The 22,632-nt window shown below is 40.5% G+C and overlaps 1 protein-coding gene across 25 annotated transcripts in view; it reads right to left on the reverse strand.

Annotated features, from left to right (window-relative positions):
- Nucleotides 1-22,632, reverse strand: part of PPP2R2B (protein phosphatase 2 regulatory subunit Bbeta) — a 705,283-nt gene that overhangs the window by 280,314 nt on the left and 402,337 nt on the right. The window contains exon 2 of one of the 25 annotated variants that reach the window (XM_055557574.1): nt 10,712-10,796. The exons of the other annotated variants lie outside the window; for them this stretch is intronic. Within the exon in view, the coding sequence (XP_055413549.1) occupies nt 10,712-10,748 (37 nt within the window). The 5' untranslated portion in view covers nt 10,749-10,796. The remainder of the gene's footprint in view (nt 1-10,711; nt 10,797-22,632) is intronic. 25 annotated transcript variants of the gene reach the window in all.

Below are 22,632 nucleotides of genomic sequence, written 5' to 3' on the forward strand. Positions count from 1 at the left end.
GCTAGCCCCACTTTACCTCTCCTCTTTCTCCCTCCTTAAGGGTCCACACCCCAGCCATTTTCAACCCTGTAAAGTTCTCTAAAGGTGCCCTGCTTCCTTTGGCTTCTGGACTTTTGTTCTTGCTGTTGTAGCCCGTATCCATCACCTTCCTTGTGTCAGTTCAACTCCTATCCTGTTCTCAGTTTAGAGTCGAGGAAAACCACTGTGTCTGGTGTGTAGGATTCAAAGCAAGGGCGTTCTCCTGGCCCCCAGCACCTTTTCCTTCCCACCCTCACCCTCACCCTCACCACCCTCACCACCACCACCACCACTAGAGGGTTTATGACATGGCAGGCATGTGCCAGGCACTCTCCATGATTACTCTAGAGTCTTCACCATAGATCCTTAAGTTGACAGCAGCCGTAGAAACCTATATTTATCTAGTACAGTATGCCAAAACTGGTTCTAAGTATTTCACAGGTATTATCCCAGACCTCAGGACAATTCTCTGAGGTAGGTACTGTTATTATCCTACCGACTGATAAGGAACTAAAGCCCAGATAGATTGAGTAAATCATCTAGCTCTACAGCTGGGAATTTGAGCTCCTGTAGTTTGACTTAGAAGTGTATTATTGATTCACGGAAGGTTTTATCATCGTTTTATTTATTTATTTAAAATCTGTTACATGCTACAAATGTTGTAGTGGAGTTCTTTCTTTCTTTTTTTGACTAAGCAGCACAGAATGTGGGATCTTAGTTCCCTGACCAGGGATTGAACCTGCACTCCCTGCTGTGGAAGCGTGGAGTCTTAACCACTGGTCCACCAGGGAGGTCCCCATATCACCATTTTAGAGATGAGGAAATGAGATCAGATGGTCGAGTAAACTGTCTAAAATGGTCAAGTCAGGATTTGAAGGACCAGTAAGATGCCCCACTGTTTCTCCCCATCACTCTATACGTCCTCCTTCATCATACTGCATTACAACTGCCCGTCAGCTTAGTGGATTCCCTCACTAAACTACAAGCTTCTTTTTCTTTAATTTTTAAAAAGTTTTATATTGACAGAAAAATTAAACAAATAGCACAGAGAATTCCCATATACCTCTTGCAGAGTTTTCCCTATTATGAACATCTTATGTTAGTATAGGACATTTGTTATAATTAATACACCGGTATGGATATATTACTATTAACTCAAGTCCATAGCTTAATTCCTATTTTCCCAGTTTTTACCTAATGTCCTTTTTCTGGTCCAGGATCCCTTCTAGGATACTGTTACATTTAGCTGTCATGATTTCTTCGGCTCTTTTTGTGACAGTTTCTCAGACTTTCCTTGCCTTTGGTGACCTTCACAGTTTTGAGGAATATGATCGAGGATACTGTATATTGCCCCTCTACTGGAATTTGTCTCATGTTTTTCTCCTGACAGAAGATCACAGAGGTTAAGTGCCATTTTCATCACATCCTATTAACATAGTTTATGACTGTTTCAGCAGACTTTGATCACTAGCTGATTTAAAATTTGTCAGATTTCTCCTCTGTAAAGTTAGCTGCCTGTCCTCATTCCCCACCTTCCTAAACTTCACTCTGTAGAGAGAAGACTATGTGTGGTCCACACTTAAGAAATGGGGAATGATGCCCTTGAGTCTGAGTCATCTATATAATTTATTTGGCATTCTACAGGGGAGATTTTTCTCTTCTCTTCCATTTGCTCATGTACTTCTTTCTTTCTTTATATCAGTATGGATTCATGGACATTTATTTTATACTTTGCAATATAGTCCAATACTAGTCTATTTTTTCTATAATTATTCCACTTGAGCCATTGGGAACTCCTCCAGTTGGCTCCTGTTGACATATTCTCATCAATGTACGTTTTTTGTTTTGTTTTGTTTTTTCTTTTTTGAGCACTTCCTTCCATTTTGGCACTAAGAGACTCTGACATCTCGTCTATTTCCTTTTCCAGTCCCTAAGTCAGATATTTCTCGAAGGATTCCTATTCCTTTTATTGGAGAATGGTTTCAGAAATCAAGATCTGGGTGCCAGCTGTGCCTCTTGCTACAGGGGTGTCATTTCTTTCAGGCTCTCCCCATTGACACAGAAAGAAATATAGGTAGGTATGCAAATCCATATATGTTCACATAATTATAACTATTTTCTTATGCAATCATGTGTATCTGTGCTCTCCTGTGCTTTGTCGTGTCTGACTCTTTGCAATCCCTTGGGCTGTAGCCCACTAGGCTCCTCTGTCCATGGGATTCTCCAGGCAAGAATACTGGAGTGGGTTGCCATGCCTTCCTCCAGGGGATCTTATCAACCCAGGGATCAAATCCACATCTCCCACATTGCAGGCAGATTGTTTACCATCTGAGCCACCAGGGAAGCCCAAGAATACTAGAGTGGGTAGCCTATCCCTTCTCCAGGGGAATTTCCCAACCCAGGAATCGAACCAGGGTCTCCTGCATTGCAGGCAGATTCTTTACCAGCTGAGTTACATGGGAAGCCCCCACTTGTATCTATAAAAAGTTAAATAGGAGTTCTTTCTGATGTCTCCAACTCTAATTCATTACCACATGCATCACTCTAACCTTCTGCCCTTGCTCTTCTATAAATTCCAGGACAACAGTGGGCAATGACTACAAGCTTCTTAAAGGTAGTATTATTCTTTATTCACGGCTGTATCCCAAAAACAGTTGGCACCTATAACACACATGTTGACTGACTGCTGAGTTGACCCAATAATTTCAATTCTGGAAGTGACTACAGAGGAATTTGCAAATGTCACCAAATATGGATTTCAAAGACTAAACTCACAACAATTTATTAGGGCAACAGTACAAGAGGGTACACTAACAAAGGTCTGATTTAAGTGTGTTTATTCAACTCCGTGAAGGGAAAATGATAGTAATACATCTAAGCTACACAAAAAGGATTCAGACTTCCCTGAAAAGGATTCAAGTGGCATAAAATGGTTTGTTTCTCCACAGCAATTTACATATATTAAAAGAGATAATAGGCATAATCATTGTCAAAATAGAGCTTCCTCCCTGTATAATGTCTTAATATATGCTCGAAGTTCCTGACAAACAGGCACAAAGCCCCAGCGGATGAGACCCTAAGTGAGGGATGACTCTAATAGCAACAGCATAAAACCAATCTCACATTTCTGGGAAGGAAAATAAGACCTGAGAACAGCCTTTGAAGGTGAAGGGGAAAGTACAAAGGAAGGATGCTCAAGTGATACATCAGCTGAATGGGAAACCGGGTGCTAATGCGACACTCTGCATCCACGATGCTAATTTATATCTGGGTGAGCGTGTGCACTGACACAGAGGAGACTTGAAGAGGTCTATATTATACCTTGGGGGAGCTCATCTCCAATCTCTTGGAAGGGTACTTGCTTTATACTGGGGACTGCCTAACATGGGATACATTATGTAGATTCTGTGTCAGTTTCATATGACAAAATCACCTGTCTCCGTAAATCTATTCCAGATCGTTTCCATTCTGTCCCTTACAATGCAGCCAGAATGATCTTTTTGAAAAACAAATTTGGTCACAGCTCCCCATCTTCTCTACATTTTAACATTCTGCTTGACTCCTGGGATAAAAAACAATAAAGGCCTCATATGCCCTCAAGGTCCTGCAAGATCAGGCTTCCGTCCAATGCCCACCTTGCCACAGGGGGCCTCTTTGACTTCTTTGAATGCACATTCTTTTTGCTGCTACTACTGCACATGTTAATACATCTTTGTCTCTGCTCTTCAACACAGTTAACTCCTACTAAGGCTTTGGGATCTAGCCCATTCACCTCTTCACCTGAGATGCCTACCCTGTCCAGGTCACTCTCATAGCACCACAAACTCTTCCTCTGCAGTGCTTGTCACAGTTGTACATTTATCTTTGTTAGTCTGTTGCTAATGTATTTCATCAGATGGCCTTGTTACTCCACATTCCTGGCACCTAACCCCATGCCAGGCATACAAGTGCCTCCCAAAACATCTACTGAATAAATCAAGGGAAAAATGACCACACGATCCACCTATCTATTGCCAAGACTTTCCTGAACATTAAAGCTCCTCTTTGGATTCTGAAGGATATGTCATTTCACATCAGAAATGTGGTTGGTCACCCTTGTGATGAGTGTAAGAAATGTCACTGCTAGGCCAAAGATATAGGAAATTCCTTTTATCAAATATGTCATTAGTACACTGAAATAGGTATTATGTGGAAGTGAACATAAAAGGGATGTGAAAAATAATCTTATGCCAAAGAAGTCAGCTATGCTATTAGAAGTGCTAATGCTTTACTAGTACTAATTATTAAGATCATTGTTATCAAGTAATTTTGCTTTATTTCACAAAATCACAAATGCTACTACTAATTTTCAAGCTCTCATCATTGTGTCTGGATTTTATTCAACAAATATTTACTGAGCATACTCATTGTACGTCAGGCACTGTTTTAGATTCTAGGATAAATGCTGAGTGAGACACAAGTTCGCACCTTTGAGGGGAGGAGATTGATAGTCCTTTGGGATGAGTAAATTGCAAGTGAATGTGATTAGTTTTGATGAGCAAAGAAGTCATGTGCTATGGCCCAATGCTCACATCAGCACTATTCACAACAGCCAGGACATGGAAACAACCTAAATGGCCATCAACAGAGGAATGGATAAAAGAAGATGTAGTCCATATATACAATGGACTATTATTACTCAGCCACATAAAGGAGTGAAACTGGATCATTTGTAGAGACGTGGATGGACCTAGACTGTGTCATACTCAGTGAAGTAAGTCACGAACCGAAAAACGAATAACATATATTAATGGATATATGTGGAATCTAGAAAATGGTATAGATAATCTTTTTTGCAAAGCAGAAATAGAGACATAGAGAACAAATGTATGGATACAAAGGGGAAAAGGGAGGTGGGATGAATTGGGACATTGGAATTTACACATATACACTATTGATACTATGTATAAAATCGAAAACTAATGAGAACATATGGTATAGCACAGGGAACTCTACTGAAAGCACTGTGGTGACCTGAATAGGAAGAAAATACAAAAGGAGGGGCTATACGTATATGTATGACGGATTGATTTGCTGTATGGTAGAAACTAACACAGCATTGTAAAGCAAGTATACTGCAATAAAAATTAATTTAAAAAGAAGTCATGTGCTATGGGAGTGCGATCATTCCCACTGTCTCAGCATGCTCTCAAGTGAGCCAGTGCCTCCCCAGGATAACCTGCATCATTGTTGCTCTGTGGTTGCATGTCAAGTGGAACAGTGTTTTCACCTGATTAAGGATGAAAAGATTTTACATTTTAATGTCATGGTCTCCCATAAGGATTTATATGTATTTACTTCCTTGGGTTAAATAAAAGACTAGGGAAGATACCAGGTCTATCTTTTCTAAGGAGTCATTCTAATCCCTTAAAATCTCTAGTGCCAATTTTGATGTACCCCCAAAAGATCAAAGTGCCTTGTTCTCAAAGATGCCTATCTCAACAGAGCATCTGTTTCATACCAAGAGAGTTTTCATTGAGGGGTTTTGGTGATAAGCACTGCAGGGAGTAGTTACTGTCACAGAAAATTTTAAAGATACCTACAGAGAGATTGTAAATTTTGCAAAGGTTGAGACAAGACTCTCTTAAAAATCATTACAAACCTTAAGGCTTAGGGCAGTGTTTGGAACATAACTGGCTCTCAATATTTATGCGTTACATGTTTGAACAAATAGTACTACTTCGAGAAAATCAGCTAGTAGAAGCTTGGGACAAGAGCAGAGCAAAAAAGAGAAAAATTACTACTGCAGGGGCTTGCTTAGCAAGAGAAAAAGTCACAGAGAGAGGGTGCCAGAAGAGTACTCTCTTCATCCCATTTCACAAAGATGGTAGATCCAAGAGGGGCTGGAGCTGGGAGAATCTCAGCGACAGACAGTGGCATCCCGAGGTCCCACAGCTCCAGACTATGCTCCTGTCCACCGTTTCCAACGGAGAACAGCAATCAGCAGATTGATAAATTCTTCCATTTACACCCCTGAACAAATAAACTGCTGCTGCTGCTGCTAAGTCGCGTCAGTTGTGTCCAACTCTGTGCGACCCCATAGACGGCAGCCCACCAGGCTCCCCCGTCCCTGGGATTCTCCAGGCAAGAACACTGGAGTGGGTTGCCATTTCCTTCTCCAATGCATGAAAGTGAAAAGTGAAAGTGAAGTCGCTCAGTCCTGTCCGACTCTTAGCGACACCATGGACTGCAGCCCATCAGGCTGCCCCATCCATGGGATTTTACAGGCAAGAGCACTGGAATGGGGTGCCATTGCCTTCTCCTAACAAATAAACTAATTGCATCTTTAACCTAACAAATCATAGCTTGATTACAGGTCATTAGTGACCATTAATACATGAAACTGTTTGCATTTCACTAGTATATCTGAATTATAGCCTCACCTTTCACATTAGCTCAATCAAGCTTCCAAAAGAAACCCCCCCACCCTGCCCCCCATTGGGGCCTCAAGCAGGACTTAAACTAACAATTAGCCTCTGGAATTCAACTATGATGCAGAAGAATTCATTATTTTAGTTCACTGCAGATCTCCCTAGTGTAGATTACAACCAGCCATTCCCTTTAGAGTGGAGGTATGCTCTCTGTGCCCAAAGAGCTTACAACTGCCTCTCTCTGAACTTGCTCAATTCTTCCCAATGGTGGCTAATGCATTGGCCAGCAACATGGGCTGCTTCTGTGTCACTAGCGCAGACAGTCCTAAGTTCACAACAACACAATGGCTGTCAGACACTGAAGTGACAGGAAGAGAGTCTATCTGGCAAAAAAGTAGAGGCAAGGTTGAGAATATATATGTATTCTCATAGGTATATGAGAATATGTGTGTATATGTATATGTTTATACACACATATTCTCATATATATATATATGGGTTTCCCTGGTGACTCAGCTGGTGAAGAATCCATCTACAGTGTGGGAGACCTGGCTTTGATCCCTGGGTTGTGAAGATCCCCTGGAGAAGGGAAAGGCTACCCACCCCAGTATTCTAGTATTCTGGCCTGGAGAATTCCATGGATTGTGTAGTCCATGGGGTCGCAAAGAGTCAGACATGACCAAGTGACTTTAAATATATATATATACATACACACACACATACACGTGTGTGTGTGTGTGTGTGTGTGTGTGTGTGTTTATGTCAACCAGGTAGTCCAGAGATGTTTTTTTTTTAGAATACATTTGGGGCTCTGAATTATCCCTATGAGAAGCCGAGACCTTGAAAAGAACTGGAGAACTGCCAAGCCTCCCTTTCACTTTGTGCCAAGCAGTCATAGAGGCACATGGAGTGAGTAACAGAAATTAACGATCTCAGAAATGTTTGAGGACTTTCTAACAAAACAGTTGTCATCTGGGAGCAAATCCATGGTCCAGCTCATCTAATGTTCAGTTGCTTCAAAAAATATCCCCTAGGGAATGCCACTTTTGACTACTAATGTGCTGAATCCATGGAATTAAAAGGGGCTGCTAACAAGACAAGTAACTGAAGCCCACATATGGCTAAAACTATTTTTACTTTTTATTCTAGGTTAGCTACCAAGCTCAGGACTCATGCTCAGCTCAACATGTACAATGCAGCACAGAGTTCCATGCTGTTTAAAAATCTCTCTGAAATAAACTGCTGCACTCATTTCTATATCATCCCTGTGAAAAAGTTAGATTATGAACAACATAGTAATAGTAGAAAATGCAGACTCTAGAGTCAACTTCTGTTTTCAAATCCTGGCTTTTCCACTTACTAGCAGGATGACCTTAAGCAAGTCACATAGCTTTTCTAAACTTCATTTTTCTCACCTGTAAAACAGAGATAATAAGGATGCCTACCTTATCTAGGGAAGATCCCCTGGAGAAGGAAATGGCAACCCACTCCAGTATTCCTGCCTGGAAAATCCCATGGACTGAGGAGCCTGGAAGGCTACAGTCTATGGGGTCACAAAAAGTCAGACATGACTGAGCAACTTCACTTTCACTTTCACCTTATCTAGAGATTATAAAACTCAAGTTGGTAATTAATGTATAGAAATTCTTTAGTATGCTTAAACATGGCACATAATAAGTGCTCAGGAAATGTGAATGGCTATTGTTCACCTCCTTTTTCCTCCCCCTACCAATCAGGGCCACCATCTTTGCCACATCCATTATCACTACCACCTGCCCCCCCCACCCCCCAAACCCAGTACCCACAGGAAGATAAGGAAACTAAATCTCCAAGATGGACTTTTTTCTGAAGTCAACAAACTACTAAGTCAGGTAGGACTAACCCCTTTATCTTCTGACCCATACCATCATCCCCACGTGGAGCACTTCATCTCTCTTCCCTGCACCTTCCTCCTCCTCATCCATCAGGCCCCAGTTTAGCCATCTCCTCCTTCATGAGCCCTCCTCCATCATCTCACAGTGCCTTGTCTTCCCCCCATCACAGAACTTCTCAGACTACATAATAACCACCTGTTGTCCTGTCTGTGTCTCCCATGAGGACATGAGTTCCTTTAACAGAAGAGTCTAGGTGCATCTACTATACTTCTGCATCCCCAGTACAAAGCACAACACACAGTAAATGCTCAGTACATGCTGAGTAAAGGAAGGGACGAATGGCAGCCTCCCTTCATGCCAATCTGCTGCTACATCTTAAAGTCTTATTTCTCTTTGGAGCACAAAGAGAAATAAGGCAATCAAAGATTGCAACACATGACTTTAGGCCCTATACTGCTATTACATGATTTTAACCTGTCATTGAAAACTCAAGGCAATCTTAACCAAATTCTAACAGAGTCCATTTCTGAAGAAAGTAGCTTAACTTGTGAAAATAATGCCTTGCATGGCACTTACGTTATGTTAATACACACATACACATTCATTTCATACCTTATGCTTATTTTCGAACCTTAACACCTTCGCATTTTGAAAGGGCACAGTCTTCTTACTTTGAAAGTGCTTTTCAGCAACATGTGGACTTGATGAGATATGGTAAAAAGCCAGTATTCATCCTTGCAATTTTCCCTCCAAACAAACACTTAATCTTTTCACTCTGAACCATGGCTTTCTCACTTGCAGCTTTAGTGCTCTTGGAAATTTTGAGTCTAACATGATACAGACCCAAAAACATGACCAAACAACCAAATACTTCAGTCCTTTCCTTCCTTCCTTCTCAGAGGAGGTAAAGAAGGCATAAAAGCTGGAAGCTTCGGGGAAATCTATTCAAAGTTCATCTAATCTTATCTCATTAAAGGACTATCACTGAGGAGAAACCAAATAAAACTCAGCCCTCCCTCCAATCAATACTGTATTAGAATGCACTGAAAACGTGATTTGGTTGGTAGGAATGATAAAAACGTACACTGATATTACAATGAAATATGTGAATACTGGAGTGGGTTGCCATTTCCTTCTCCAGGGGATCTTCCCAACCCAGGGATCAAACCGGGGTCTCCTGCATTGCAGGCAGACACTTTGTCCTCTGAGCCACCAGGGAAGCCCCATACTGAAATATACCTGTTATTCAAATAAGTCAGACAGAAAAGTGTAAATTTTTCTAGAGCAATGAAAGAGCTGAACTCTACCTCACATCACAAATACCCTCAAGGTATTGTTTAAAAACAAACCCTGCCCTCTTATTATCTTATTTTAAGAAAACACATTAAGGAATTTAACTTGTATGGAGTTTATATCAATGTATAAAGCTAAGGTTGTTTAATTTCCTTAGGACACCAATGCCTGACACATCCTTATTTATAGACTGATGGAGAATATGCATAAACATATATACATACACATAAATATACAACTTGCTTTCTTCTCCTACTAAGTCATTGACCACCTTTTCTGTTTCATTTCCCTATAACAAATATTTATTTGGAAACTCTTCTTTCCCCATTCTTTTTCTCAAAAGGGACTCTTCTGTCTTCCTCTTCACTCTGTCTCAGAGTTCTTACCTACATCTGTTACAAACTCCACTTCAAGGGAAAATCTCTGATGATTCTTTTTTCTTAAATAAAAATAGTTCTTTTGTACTAAATTTTATTTTCCAGGGCCCCCAAAATGCAGCCACATGTCAAGGCTATAAAGCTAAAGGGTCTCCCTGAACAGTTTCAAGAAACAAATAAAAACAAGCCAGCAAAAGTCCTCATGCTATGTCCTCCAAATCAGGTGGGACTATTTAGGGGTTATAATAAACGGGATTCCAAATATTTAATACAGGTTGGAAGATACTGTCTTTCCCACATAGTGATTTCTAGATCTGCTTTCTAATTCAAAATTACCCATTGAGTAAGATGCTTCATTCTTCATCATACACAAATTAAGAAGCCCACATTGTCTTTGTCTGCTGACCCCAACTCTCTTCTTCATCTGGTTCACTAGCCTACTTGACATACATCTCTAGCGTCTCTAAAGCAGGGTCTATTCTTATCTAATCCCTTTCTGGTCATTTCTTGGCTAATAATTATTTGTCTTTGCCAGATACCAACACATCTCATCAAAACACATTCTTAGTTCTACTATAAAATAGTAAGTTCAACGATGCTTCCTATCTACACTTTGCTTTCTGAATGTGAATTAATGGATTTGAGTCCCATAGCACAACTTTTAAGCAATGGGAACTGTCTGACACTTCCATATGGCTATTTTATTAAGAAGAGTAGGTATAAATAATAATACTAATACCTTTGTTTCCATAGGTGATTTCATCTGGATAATTCATGCTTCATTATTGTGCCACTATTCTCTGTCTTGGGTTCTCCCTTGGGGCCTGTGACAAACACGGGGTTCAGATCCAGACTCCAGGAGGCAGTGAAGCGACAGTGTTTGTTAACGTACACAGGTGCATTACAGACTCCCCAGGCCCCTTCTAGTCTCGTTCTGTGAGGTTGCTCTTGGCCTGTCAAAATCCAGGCTATTGAAGGGACACCACCAACACTACAAAACCTCTCTGGGCTTCAGCCTCCTTAACACGAAGCGCACTGCCTTTGGGTTTTGGGGAGGAGTGGTTATCAAAACGTTGCTGTGAACCACCAGCAACAGCACCTCCTGGGAAATCCTTAGAAAGCAAATGCTTAAAAAAAAAAAAAAAAAAAGGCAAATGCTTAGGCCCCATCCCAGACCTATTCCATTAGAAACTCTGGGGGTGGGGCGCCAGAAATTTGTGTTTAAGGAACACGTCAAGTGATTCTACTAACATAAGAGTAAAAAACAACAGTCATATGGCATCTAGGGAGTTTTGAGAAGTTTGTGGTTAGGCGAGCTATTCTCTTATAGTTAAAGAGGGATCATGTGCCCAGGACTAAGCTTTTGAGGTAAGGTTTCATACTGTGGGGCTAGGAGCAATGGTGAAAAAGACAGGCCACTCTGATACACAGAACAACTTATAAGTAGTTAGATGCGCTCAGAAACAGAAGTCATCTCACTGATGAGAGGAGGCACCCTTTCTCTTGAAGTGTTCAGAGTTATAAGATTATACTCTAGCAGAATCTATGAATCAGGCAAAATAAGAAGTACTAAAAATAAAGAAGGTTTTTTCAAAACTAACAAAATTAAGTCTTAATAAGAAAGCTTCAAGATGCCACTAATATAGAAAGAGGCTTATAATTAATCTATTATTAATTTTTTAGTATCTCAAAGCTATTACCTTTAAAAACTATCCTATTGATGGTATCTAAAGTAGATAATGGATTTTCATTTCTTAATGTTTTATCTCATATTTAGAAGAGACGAGCAGTTGGCTAAGTCTCTCATAAGATTCCATTTATTATTTTATGAGCTTATATTTATTATTTAAAAGAGACCAATCACCACTAGCCAGAACTGGTACTAGATCAAAGGTTAAGGTTGGGTTATTAACCTGTTTCTGTTTTGTAATCAAAACAACCGTCATTTGACAGCAATGATTTTGCTTTAGGACAGTTAGGTAACTGAAGTAATATTAGTGAAAAGACAATCTAACGTGATTTAGTCTTTATTACATGCTACGTATTTGGCACTGTCCTGAGCATATTATATACACTGTAACACATATTTAATACTCACAGCAACCTTAAGAAGTTAAGCATTGTTAGCCTCATTCTTACTCCTTGGAAGGAAAGTTATGATCAACCTAGATAGTATATTTAAAAGCAGAGACATTAGTTTGCCAACAAAAGTATGTCTAGTCAAGGCTATGGTTTTTCCAGTGGTCATGTATGGATGTGAGAGTTAGACTGGGAAGAAAGCTGAGTGCCAAAGAATTGATGCTTTTGAACTGTGGTGTTGGAGAAGACTCTTGAGAGTCCCTTGGACTGCAAGGAGATCCAACCAGTCCATCCTAAAGGAGATCAATCCTGGGTGTTCGTTGAAAGGATTGATGCTGAACCTGAAACTCCAATATCTTGGCAACCTCATGAGAAGAGTTGACTCATCCTGATGCTGGGAGGGATTGGGGGCAGGAGGAGAAGGGGACGACAGAGGTTGAGATGGCTGGATGGCATCACCTGACTCGATGGACATGAGTTTGGGTAAACTCCGGGAGTTGGTGATGGACAGGGAGGCCTGGCATGCTGCGATTCATGGGGTCACAAAGAGCTGGACACAACTGAGCGACTGAACTGAACTGAACTGAGAACTGAAGGAGGAGACACCTAGGCTGAGAGGGGTTCAATAACTTGCCCAAGGTCGTAGAACTAGTGAGGGATGGAGTCCAGAGACAAATTCAGTGTTTTTCAGAGTCAGGGCTCTTAATCCTTTGAGTATACTTTTTAGTATAATTCTGAACTCCAGGGACTTGGAGGGCAGAAAGAATGTTTGGCCCAGAGCAAATAACACTTAGGATCATTTAAGGCTTCTAGAAATACTAAAGACAACCAAGCAACCATTTAATGAATGTTCAATCTATGTCAGGTACTGAACTAACCGTTGTACAAATACTATCTCACTTGATCCTTAAACAGCCTTAGAAGGTGGTTACTCTTATTGTTGTGATTGCGTTGTTGTTGTTCAGTCTCCAAGTCATGTTCGACTCTTGGCAATCCCATGGATGGCAGCACCCCAGGCTCCCTTGTCCCTCACCATCTTGTGGAGTTTGCCCACATTCATGGTACTTAGAGGATTTAACTATTGAGCCCAGCTTCTTAATAAAGAATACACTGCTCACAGAATTAAATGTAAAGGAAGCAAAAAAGGTACTTAGCATGTAAAGACCACTCAGTAAATCTAACTTCCCTGCCCTTGGATTATGTTTCTAGGGGATAAGGATGGTTTCAGTAGTGATGAATTCATTGTCTTTCTTATCTATTTTCTTATTTGTCCCATATGGCAGCTATTTGTGAGTTAGATGTTTGAGTGCTATATTCAGACTTGAAATAGAACGAAATCCACTGACTGCGCCACATCTTTATAATCACCAAACTCTAACCTCTTTCACCACTGGCCAGGAGTGTGGCCCAAACCTGCCCATGTGGCAATAGTAACAATAAATAGCCTTAGGAATGAGAAACCCCACAACCAAGACCAACAATCAAAGGGTAATATGCCACGTTGCTCTACCCAAACAACCCCATGCTAAGGATGAAGGTGGCCAATGTCTTGCAAAATGAACACCCTTTCCCCAGATTGCAAGATTTCATCTACTTAAGAGTTCAATGAAGCTTGATTTATTTAAGTATTCTAATCTCACGGGAAAGAGCTCTGTTTTCGGAATCAGAATAGAATCTCTGGACCTCAGTCATGTCTCCACTACAAACCAGCCACACCATCATGGACAAGTTGATGAAATCCACTGGGTCTGTTTTCTCACTGAGAAGATGAGACAAAATAAAACCTGCTCTCCAAATTTGTGCCACATAGGTAAGAGTTGAGAAAATACTTTGCAGAAATATAAAATCCCATCAGAAATATAAGAGGGGGTTATTATTTCAGTAACTCCTTCCTTGCCTAAAATTTGGCCACTGACATAACAACCTGGTTAGCCAAGTTGGTTTACTGGAAGACTAGTTTGAAAGGTAGGAGGAAAGGGGACTGTTTAAAACTGATAATTAGTCTTGGTACACCAAGGACATCCATGGAACTATCTGCCCAGTTGTTTTGATGGTTAAAAGGGATTCATTTCCAATGGCCTCACTTCTCTATAAGCTTGGCAATTCCCTTGGCATTCAGTGAATGTCCCTATGAAATAGACTGAGAAACCTTTCTGTGCAAGCAAAAAGGATTATCAGCGGGCCATTATGTCACTAAATAGGACAGAGACACTCTTGGTAGCTCCACAAATGGGGGCTCAATATGTTGTGCCAAAGACACCTTGAGATTCCTATTCAGGTTTCAAGGTGCCAAGTTCTTCACCTTTGCCATCTACGTCAAAAAGTAAAACTTAGCCTATATGCGGATTGGTTAGGACAGCTGTGACAAGAGACAGGGAAAAGGGCATTTCTATGTAGGGAGAAAAAGAGAAATCTCATCTGGAGTTAAACCCGGAGAGATGAATAAAAGACAGTATTTAGTGCTATTGATTGCTTTTACATCTTGGTGAGAGGATTCAACTAAGGGATTCAAGAACAAAGAGATAAAAATCAAGGAAACAATGTCTTTGGTGCCTTCACATTCACCTTGGGCTATGGCTTCCCCTCAAGTTATTTGATGGATTAAGATGGCTTTATGATGTGACACCATCATCCTGCTTTTCCTATTATAGCACTTTTCTTAAAATATTTTGTGATTAACACAAAAAAGTCTACATTTTCCCGGGCCTGTATTTGGAAGGTAAATTCATTTTTTTTTTTTTTTTTTCCAAGTCACTAGTTGTTAAGCAATAAAGCTGATGGCTTGATTAGTTGCTCAAACTCTGGCTTATATCATCTTACCAAAGTTTACCCTCAATATACAAAAAATAGAGGTTATGGAGGTTGCTTAGATCATGGTCAATAACTGGGAAGGAAACCCAGGCTTCTCAGACACAAGACATGCCAAACTTTTCAAAGTCAAGGCCATCTCATTTTCCTGCTTCTGTCTGATAAAGCATACTTTTGCTCTGTCACTAATAGCCACTCTGCAATACACTACCGTTGACCAGCTGCCCCCAGGGGCCCCAATGGCCAGTGGGCCTGGTTGTCATGAAACTACTGATTAAAGATTTTAAGACTGGCATAGGCAAAACATGCCAGAAATTCCTTCAGGGTAATTAAAAGTATGTTCTGTGTCAATAAACACAGACGGTGAGATCCTTTCTGTACAGAGGCGCTGGCTCCAACCCACAGGATTTAAGACATTTTTTCTTCGATGACTTTTCCATCATTGCAATTGATTTTCACTGACTCCTCCAAGACCCTTCTCCAGGCCCCTTATGAAATGATAGGTTGAGCTCACAAGTATCGTCTTACCCTTACTGTTTAAGCCAAGACCCAAGACCAAAGGAGCTCTAAACCTAAGAGCCAAGCTCATTGCCAAAGCCCTTTCACTTGAACCTACAGGTAAGAGAACTTTAATGGAATTCTTGTTACAGAATTTGAGAGTGTCCACTTTTCACTACTCCTCAAACCGATTTTCATTTGAAGAGTTACAAATGGGACTTCCAAGAAAATAGGAAGAACTTGGGTGAATATTTAGTACATTGATAGCCAGAGACTTAGTCCTCGCACATAATAGACACTCCATGAATTATTTTTCACAATGACAGCTTTATAATTTTTAGTGTGTAAACAATGCATATAAGTATTGAAAATTGTCATACATTAGACAAGATAAATAGTAAAAATAAAAGTTCCATTAGACATAGATAACCATCATTGGTATTTTGATAACTATTCTGTTCACGGAACTCTCACAGTTCACACAGAAATTTATATGGGAGGAATTACACTTATATACTTGTCCTATCATCAATGTGGTGAACTTTTTTAAATTGTCTTTTTTTTTTTTTGCTCACTTCTCCCCTCCCCTTCATAATCAATATTAATAACACTTTATATACATTTTCATTTGGATGCTATCATATGCCAACTCATATGGTATGAATGACATTTCAGTTGCTCAATCAATACTTGCTGAATGGTTAAAGAGTAAAATGAACAAACACATTAACAAATGGATGGATGAATGAATAAATAATGAGCCGTGCTCTTAATGAGCTGGTACAATTTCCAAGTGACTGCAGAAACATACAGCACAACTTTTGACATCAGCCCTATTATCTCAACCCTAGAAGAAGTAGGAGAAACCGGCTTCAACATGCTAACAGGGAGCCCCAAGTTCAAACTCCCACATAAAGAATATGTTATTGGCTGCTGTCCTAACTATGGAGACATAATCAATTTATTCTCCAACTCAGATTCAGGTTAAAAGCCAGGCACTAAACACCTGTACACAAGCACTACACTGTCCTCTGTAACATAAACTAAAGGAGTAAAGATGTGACAACCGTGTTCTCAGAATTTCTTTTCAGTTGGGAAGACAAAATTCAGGACTGCCTCTTCCTGACAGGCTGTCTGGACTTGGACCTCAGTTTTCTCATTTATGAAATGGGGATAAGGCTATACATCTAAGACTGTTGTTATGATTAAGTCATTCAAATAATTCAGGGGAAATATCATTGGAAAATGTAGGCTGGAGGCAGGTCACGTAGGTCCTGGGAAAGTGACTTAGAGGGACAGGGAAGCAGGAAGGGCTGGGGTGGTTGAGGACCCCACACAAGCCAGCCTGTGTGGCTTGAAGAGCCGTTAGGAGAGACTCAGGTAGACAAAGGGACAGGCAGGAAACAGGAAGACTTACAAGCACAGGAGAAAACGGTGAGCAGACTAATCTTCTTAAAGTTCAAACAAAAGGAGGAAGATGTGTTTTGCCTTTTCAGCATGTGCCAATGTCTAGATCAAGGCATCCATATGAGCTACTCAAAGGCAACCTGCTTGTCAAGTAACTGGAAAAAGGGGGGGAAAAAAAAAAACCCTGGCCTGTGCAATGGGCTCAAATCCAAGTTTCTTAGTCTTATAGGAAAAATTCTGATCGGAAAATTTCCATCTCAAATTGTGCTGAGGAAGCTTAGGGACTGAGTAAGCATGTTGGCAGCAGCAGCCCAGTATGATAATCAGACTCCTCTTGATTTTTCACTACAGTGCACAGAGTTCTTCAGGTCCTGGGGAGACCTTAGTAGGGTTTTGATTTCTGACCCTGCAACGGGTCAGGGAACCTATAAGGAAATACACTTTGTACCCAAAATGGAACTGTGCCCAAAACTTTCCTCTTACATCCTATGAAGTGACTAGAGGGTTCTAACTTCCAAAGCATAGTATGTTAGTTTCACCCAGGCTAATCTGACAGATCTGGAATGGGATCAGATATTAATCACTGCAAGAGACATCAGTTGGAGGCACTAAACTGTCCCAGTATCTCCTGTTAAGCTCAGGTTCCCAGGGCAGTTCTTCTCCCCTGTGTCATATCTTTTTCTTTTAAACTAGCACCATTGATGAATTCCTGGAAGCTTGTCCCCATGCATTTGCACTGCCCCAATCAACACTCTCACTCCATCCCACCTGTGCTGGCTTCACAGCCAGCAGAGAAAAGAAATGAAAGGTAGATTTTAATATTACCATCTCAAATCATCACTGAAACTTGATGCTTCTAGAAACTGTTTTAATACTTTTAGTCTTCTGAGGAAGCAGCTGGATTGCCTCCTAACCACACAAATCTTTACCCATTCAACTCACCTACTAACCACACAAATCTTTATCCATTCAACTGTCCATCTGTTCGTTCATCCAGCCACCCAGCCAGCCAGTCAGCCAGCCATGTATCTTTTAAAGTCTATTTATTAGACACTTAGGTCACAGACTGTGTCTCATTTTTTAATACTTCATAAAATTGTAAATAAAAAGTGAAAGAACTTTGTATTCTTACAACAATACCTCCAGATAGCTCAAAGGGAGAAAAAATGCCACAAATATTCAAGTCAAAAAGAACTGAGACTTCAGACTGACTCCAACTATAATCCCCAAAGGCTGGTGAAATACAGAAAGCCAATACAGGGCTGACTCTGGAACAACATGTAGTTTGAAGTACCCAGGTCCACTTAAACATGGATATTTTTAAAATAGTAAAATACTTGAGTACCACACAGTCTGTGGCTGGCTGAATCTGGATGCAGACGAACTGGGAGTATGGAGGGATGACTATAAATTATACCTAATTAACCTCTGCATTGTTCAAGGGTTGTTAGAGGGGCCAAAATCACTCACCAAAAACGCAATCCCAGTGGTAATTTATACAATTTTTACTTTTCATTGCCATACCATCATTTTCCCAATTTGGGGATGTCTGGAAATCTTGAACCAATAATAGAGTCTAGTTTTCTCAGATTTATTGGGGTTCAAATTACATTTGACCACATATAGTATTAACAAGAAAAAGTTAACATAGCTTTCAGAAATATCAGATTTGAACCTCACAAGAGGCTAGTTCATTAAACAGCCATACTGGTTGTCATGGTGGGTCAATCACTCTTGGAAACTACCTTCTCACCAATTTGAGGAAAATTAACATTTCTGGGTCACCAGGTTCCACATACTTATCTACAACCGATGCCCTGGAACCAGGAAAGTCATTTGATTTAATATAGGTGGGCAACTAAATCCCCAGAGGACAAGCTACTCACCCATGTGTTTAATACCAGAGGCTGAGCACTGAGCTTGCTTTCCCACTAGGAAGGAAGAAAGCACCAGGCTTTTGGGGAGGATAAGGGCAACAGGTTCAAGTTAAAGCTCCACGATTCTGTCTTTATGACTTCTTTTTCTCCTGATTTTCATCCCATGTATGTTCTCTAGGATGAGCTTGAACACTTTGAAAATGTGTGACAAGGTGAAGCAGAGGAAAAACAGACTAGAAAAAGTGGGAAAGAGCCAAAGCAATTACAAAGGTGCTCCTTGGTACAGTATTTTAAGAAAGCAATTGATTAATATGATCTAGATACTTGTTTGTACCATTTAACCCAGCAATCTTGACGTAGACATTTGTCCTAAGACACTAACCGGAGAGATGATTTAGATACATCCAATCATTTATCACACAAATATTACATCAAACTACTGGAAATCATCTAAATGTTCAGCATTGGGTGATTGGCAAAATTATAGTTTAACTATGGGATGTTACAGAAGAATGCTCACAGTATTGTGTGTGGGACCAAAACAAAACAAAAACAGATATGATACATTTTTCATATAATTCCTTTATTCATCCATCCATCTCTCTCTCCTCTCTCTCTCTCACACACACACACAGCCTGGAAGAAAATACATCAAAAAATGTTTATATGATTATGTTTGAGGCTAGAGGTAAATTCGACTTTCTTTTCTTACACTTTTCTTTATAGTCCCAGTTTCCATCAGTGAGCACATATTTTGTTCTCTCACAGCCTCTATTCTTTTCCTACATAGCATTTAACAAGATTTATATTCATGTTCTTACGTTTGTGTATAATGTGTATCTTTCCAATAGAACACAAGTTCTATGAGAACAGAGTCTGCATCAGGTTTTTGTTTTCTAATTACATACCTGGATTTTTTCTTTTTTTTTTTAGCATGGTGCCTTATATATAATAAGCATGTTTAAAGTGACCACTGAGTGAGCAGTTACAGGGATACTACCCGGAAGACATGTGGGGTATATGCAGGTTCTAACGGACAGTCTGCTGTATCTACAGTCTCCAGCTCATTTGCTCAGGAATATAGTATTTTCCTTGCTTGCTTTTGCCTCCTAAGAACACACTCCACCCTCCATTAGGAATGCCTCCGCCACTGTTCTCCACCTGTCGGCATCCCACCAAGACCCCACCTTCCCCACTGAACCATTCCTGTTCAGGTGAGCATCTTGTAGCACTTACCAGTCACTCACTTGGAAGATCAACATTTTTAAAAACTTTATTGGGTTCCAAACAGTTTTTTGAACAGGAGTCAGCAAACTACAGTCCATGGGCCACTACCTGATTTTATAAATAGAATGCTAGAATGCAGCCATGCCCATATGCTGAAGTGACAGACTTGAGTAGACTATATGGTCAGGAAAGACTAAAATACTATCTGGCCCTTTACAGGACAAGCTACTGACCCTATTCTCAAGCATCTACATACTTGTGTGAAGTGGAGATAATCCCAGATTTGTATCCTATTAGGTTATTCTTAAGGAAATATGGGATCCAAAGTACATGTCCAAGAGCTTTGTGAAAAAGAAATCATTATAACAGAACTAAATTTGTTCTTAAGAACATACATTTTTGGGTCAGACACATGTGCATTCAAAGTCCTGAGGCTGCTGGTTGATGCTAGGCAGCTTACACAGCTTCTCTAAGTTTCATCATATATTCCCTCATTTGCTTAATAAACATGTAATGAGTGCTATTTGCCAGATGTTGGACTAGGAGATGGATAAGAGACAGTGGTGAATAAAACCTAAAAGTCTCACCTAATTCAGCCTTAACTGAATTAACCTTAATACAGCTGAGGATTGTTGTGAGGATTAAATGGTACACCCCCCTGCCCCCGACACACACACCCATTATCCTATGTATACACACCAACGTAGTACACAATATATACATATACACATAATATATAGTTCATCATATATAGTATAAACAGAGCTCTTAATTCCTGGTACACTGTGAGCACTCAGTATATGATGGCTCTTCCTCCTTATCATAATTACAACAGAAGCTCTTTTAATAGACCTCTAAGAAGATGACTCATCAGAAGAAAAAATGCTTTCAATTCCCTCTGTAAAATGTGTCTCCAGCATGTTCTACGTTCACAGCTAATTTATTAGGCTCATCTCTGGTCCACTGGCTCACTTCCACTTCTTTTGTTTGAGCTGCATGTCTACTGAAAGTCAGTTGTATTGGTTCCCAAATCCCTTGATGTCAGTTGTACTGGTTATTTAACTGAATATCATGGACAGTGAGGACTGTCTGACATGAAAACTAAGCTGAATGCTTTCAAAAGATTATCAAGAATTGTCAATTAAATGTGGGGAAGATAAAATATGAGGGACATTCATGAAAACCTAGAAGTATCTGTACTTCAGATTGCTTCTCAGGGGTCTATACTCTCACTCAATCTCAAGGAAACCAAACTCAGACGTGGTCTTTGTCATTGTGGGTGTGGTTTGTGCCAGAAGAATATGTGCCCCAGTCAGCAGTCCCACACATACTCAAAGATTAAGCCTTGATTCTTCAAGAAGCTTTTCATCAAAATTAGGCAATGCTGCTTAAAATAGGTGTATCAGGAACTATACATGATATTTAGTAATATCTATAAGAGAAAGAATCTGAAAAAGAATATATATCAGAACCACTTTACAACTGAAACTAACATGACATTGTAAATCAGCTAAACTTCAAATAAATAAATAAGTAAATATAATAGGTGTATCATTTTTATGATTCTCTGCCTTAACTTTTCCAATTTACCATCAACTACTGGTTCCAAATGCATGGAGAGGGATTCTTTTGTATGTATTCTGTGCTCACGTGTAAACAATAACATGTTAGGGACTTCCCTGGTGGCTCCAGCGATAAAGAATCTACCTGCCAATGCAGGAGACACAGGTTCAATCCCTGATCTGGGAGGAAGCCACATACCACAGAGCAACTAAGCCCACATGTGCCACAACTACTGAGCCTGTGCCCTGTAACTGTAGCCCGGGAACTGTAACTACTGAGCCCTCGTGTTACAACTACCGAAGCCTGTGTGCCCTAAAGCCTGTGCTCCGCAACAAGAGACGCCTACACACCATTAACTAGAGAGTATCCTCCACTCACCCAACAAGAGAAATCCTGAGCAGCAATTAAGACCCAGCACAACCAAAAATAGATAAATAAATAAAATGTTAAAAAAGATATCATGCTAATAGGGGGCATGTTGCCTCAGTCTGTGCCATATTATACAGGCAAGAAAAAATTCAGAGATGGAGGGTCTGTTCCAAGGCCTCAGAACTGGTGTTGCAGGACGGGGGGGTCTAGAGCCAGGCGGGCTCTGATTCCACTGTCTCAAGAGAGGCAAATGTAGTGCAGACTTGCCCAGTCTGGGTCCTTATATGATTAAGTACCTTTTGAGAAGGACAGAGCATCATCTGCTTAAATGGATGGAGAGGTGCTCGAGAGCAAGAATTTCTGTATCACCACACCCCCATCACCACCACCATAGCAGCTGGCAAGAAATGCGATAAATAATTTTGAGGAATTTTCTTTCTTTCTTTATAACAGTAGAAGAAACTGGGGCTTCCTGGTTTCTGAGAGAACCAAGTTTGCTTGGGATTTACAACCTCCTCCATGGAGCACACAATAGCGAGGGAGACAGTCTATTGTGCCTGTCAGATCATGTCACTGAGAGCTCAGCCTCACCAACTGGCACTTGCTCTTGCCTGTCGGTGCGGCAAGATGAGCAGTGCCCTGCTCACCAGATGGTTATTTGTTCCACCAGCCACCTTTGCTGCATCCCTGATTCACTCCAGCCCAGGACGGTCTCCAGCATTCGTGCTGCAAGGCAGCTCCTGCCAATAACTTTGCCAAATGGCTCCTCTCAAAGTCATGGGCCGCCCAGACAGGCTGGCTCCTCCATCTGCAGCAGCTTTTGGCAAAGAGA

Source organism: Bubalus kerabau, chromosome 1 (assembly GCF_029407905.1).
Source record: "Bubalus kerabau isolate K-KA32 ecotype Philippines breed swamp buffalo chromosome 1, PCC_UOA_SB_1v2, whole genome shotgun sequence".
In the NCBI taxonomy this organism is placed as follows: domain Eukaryota; kingdom Metazoa; phylum Chordata; class Mammalia; order Artiodactyla; family Bovidae; genus Bubalus; species Bubalus kerabau.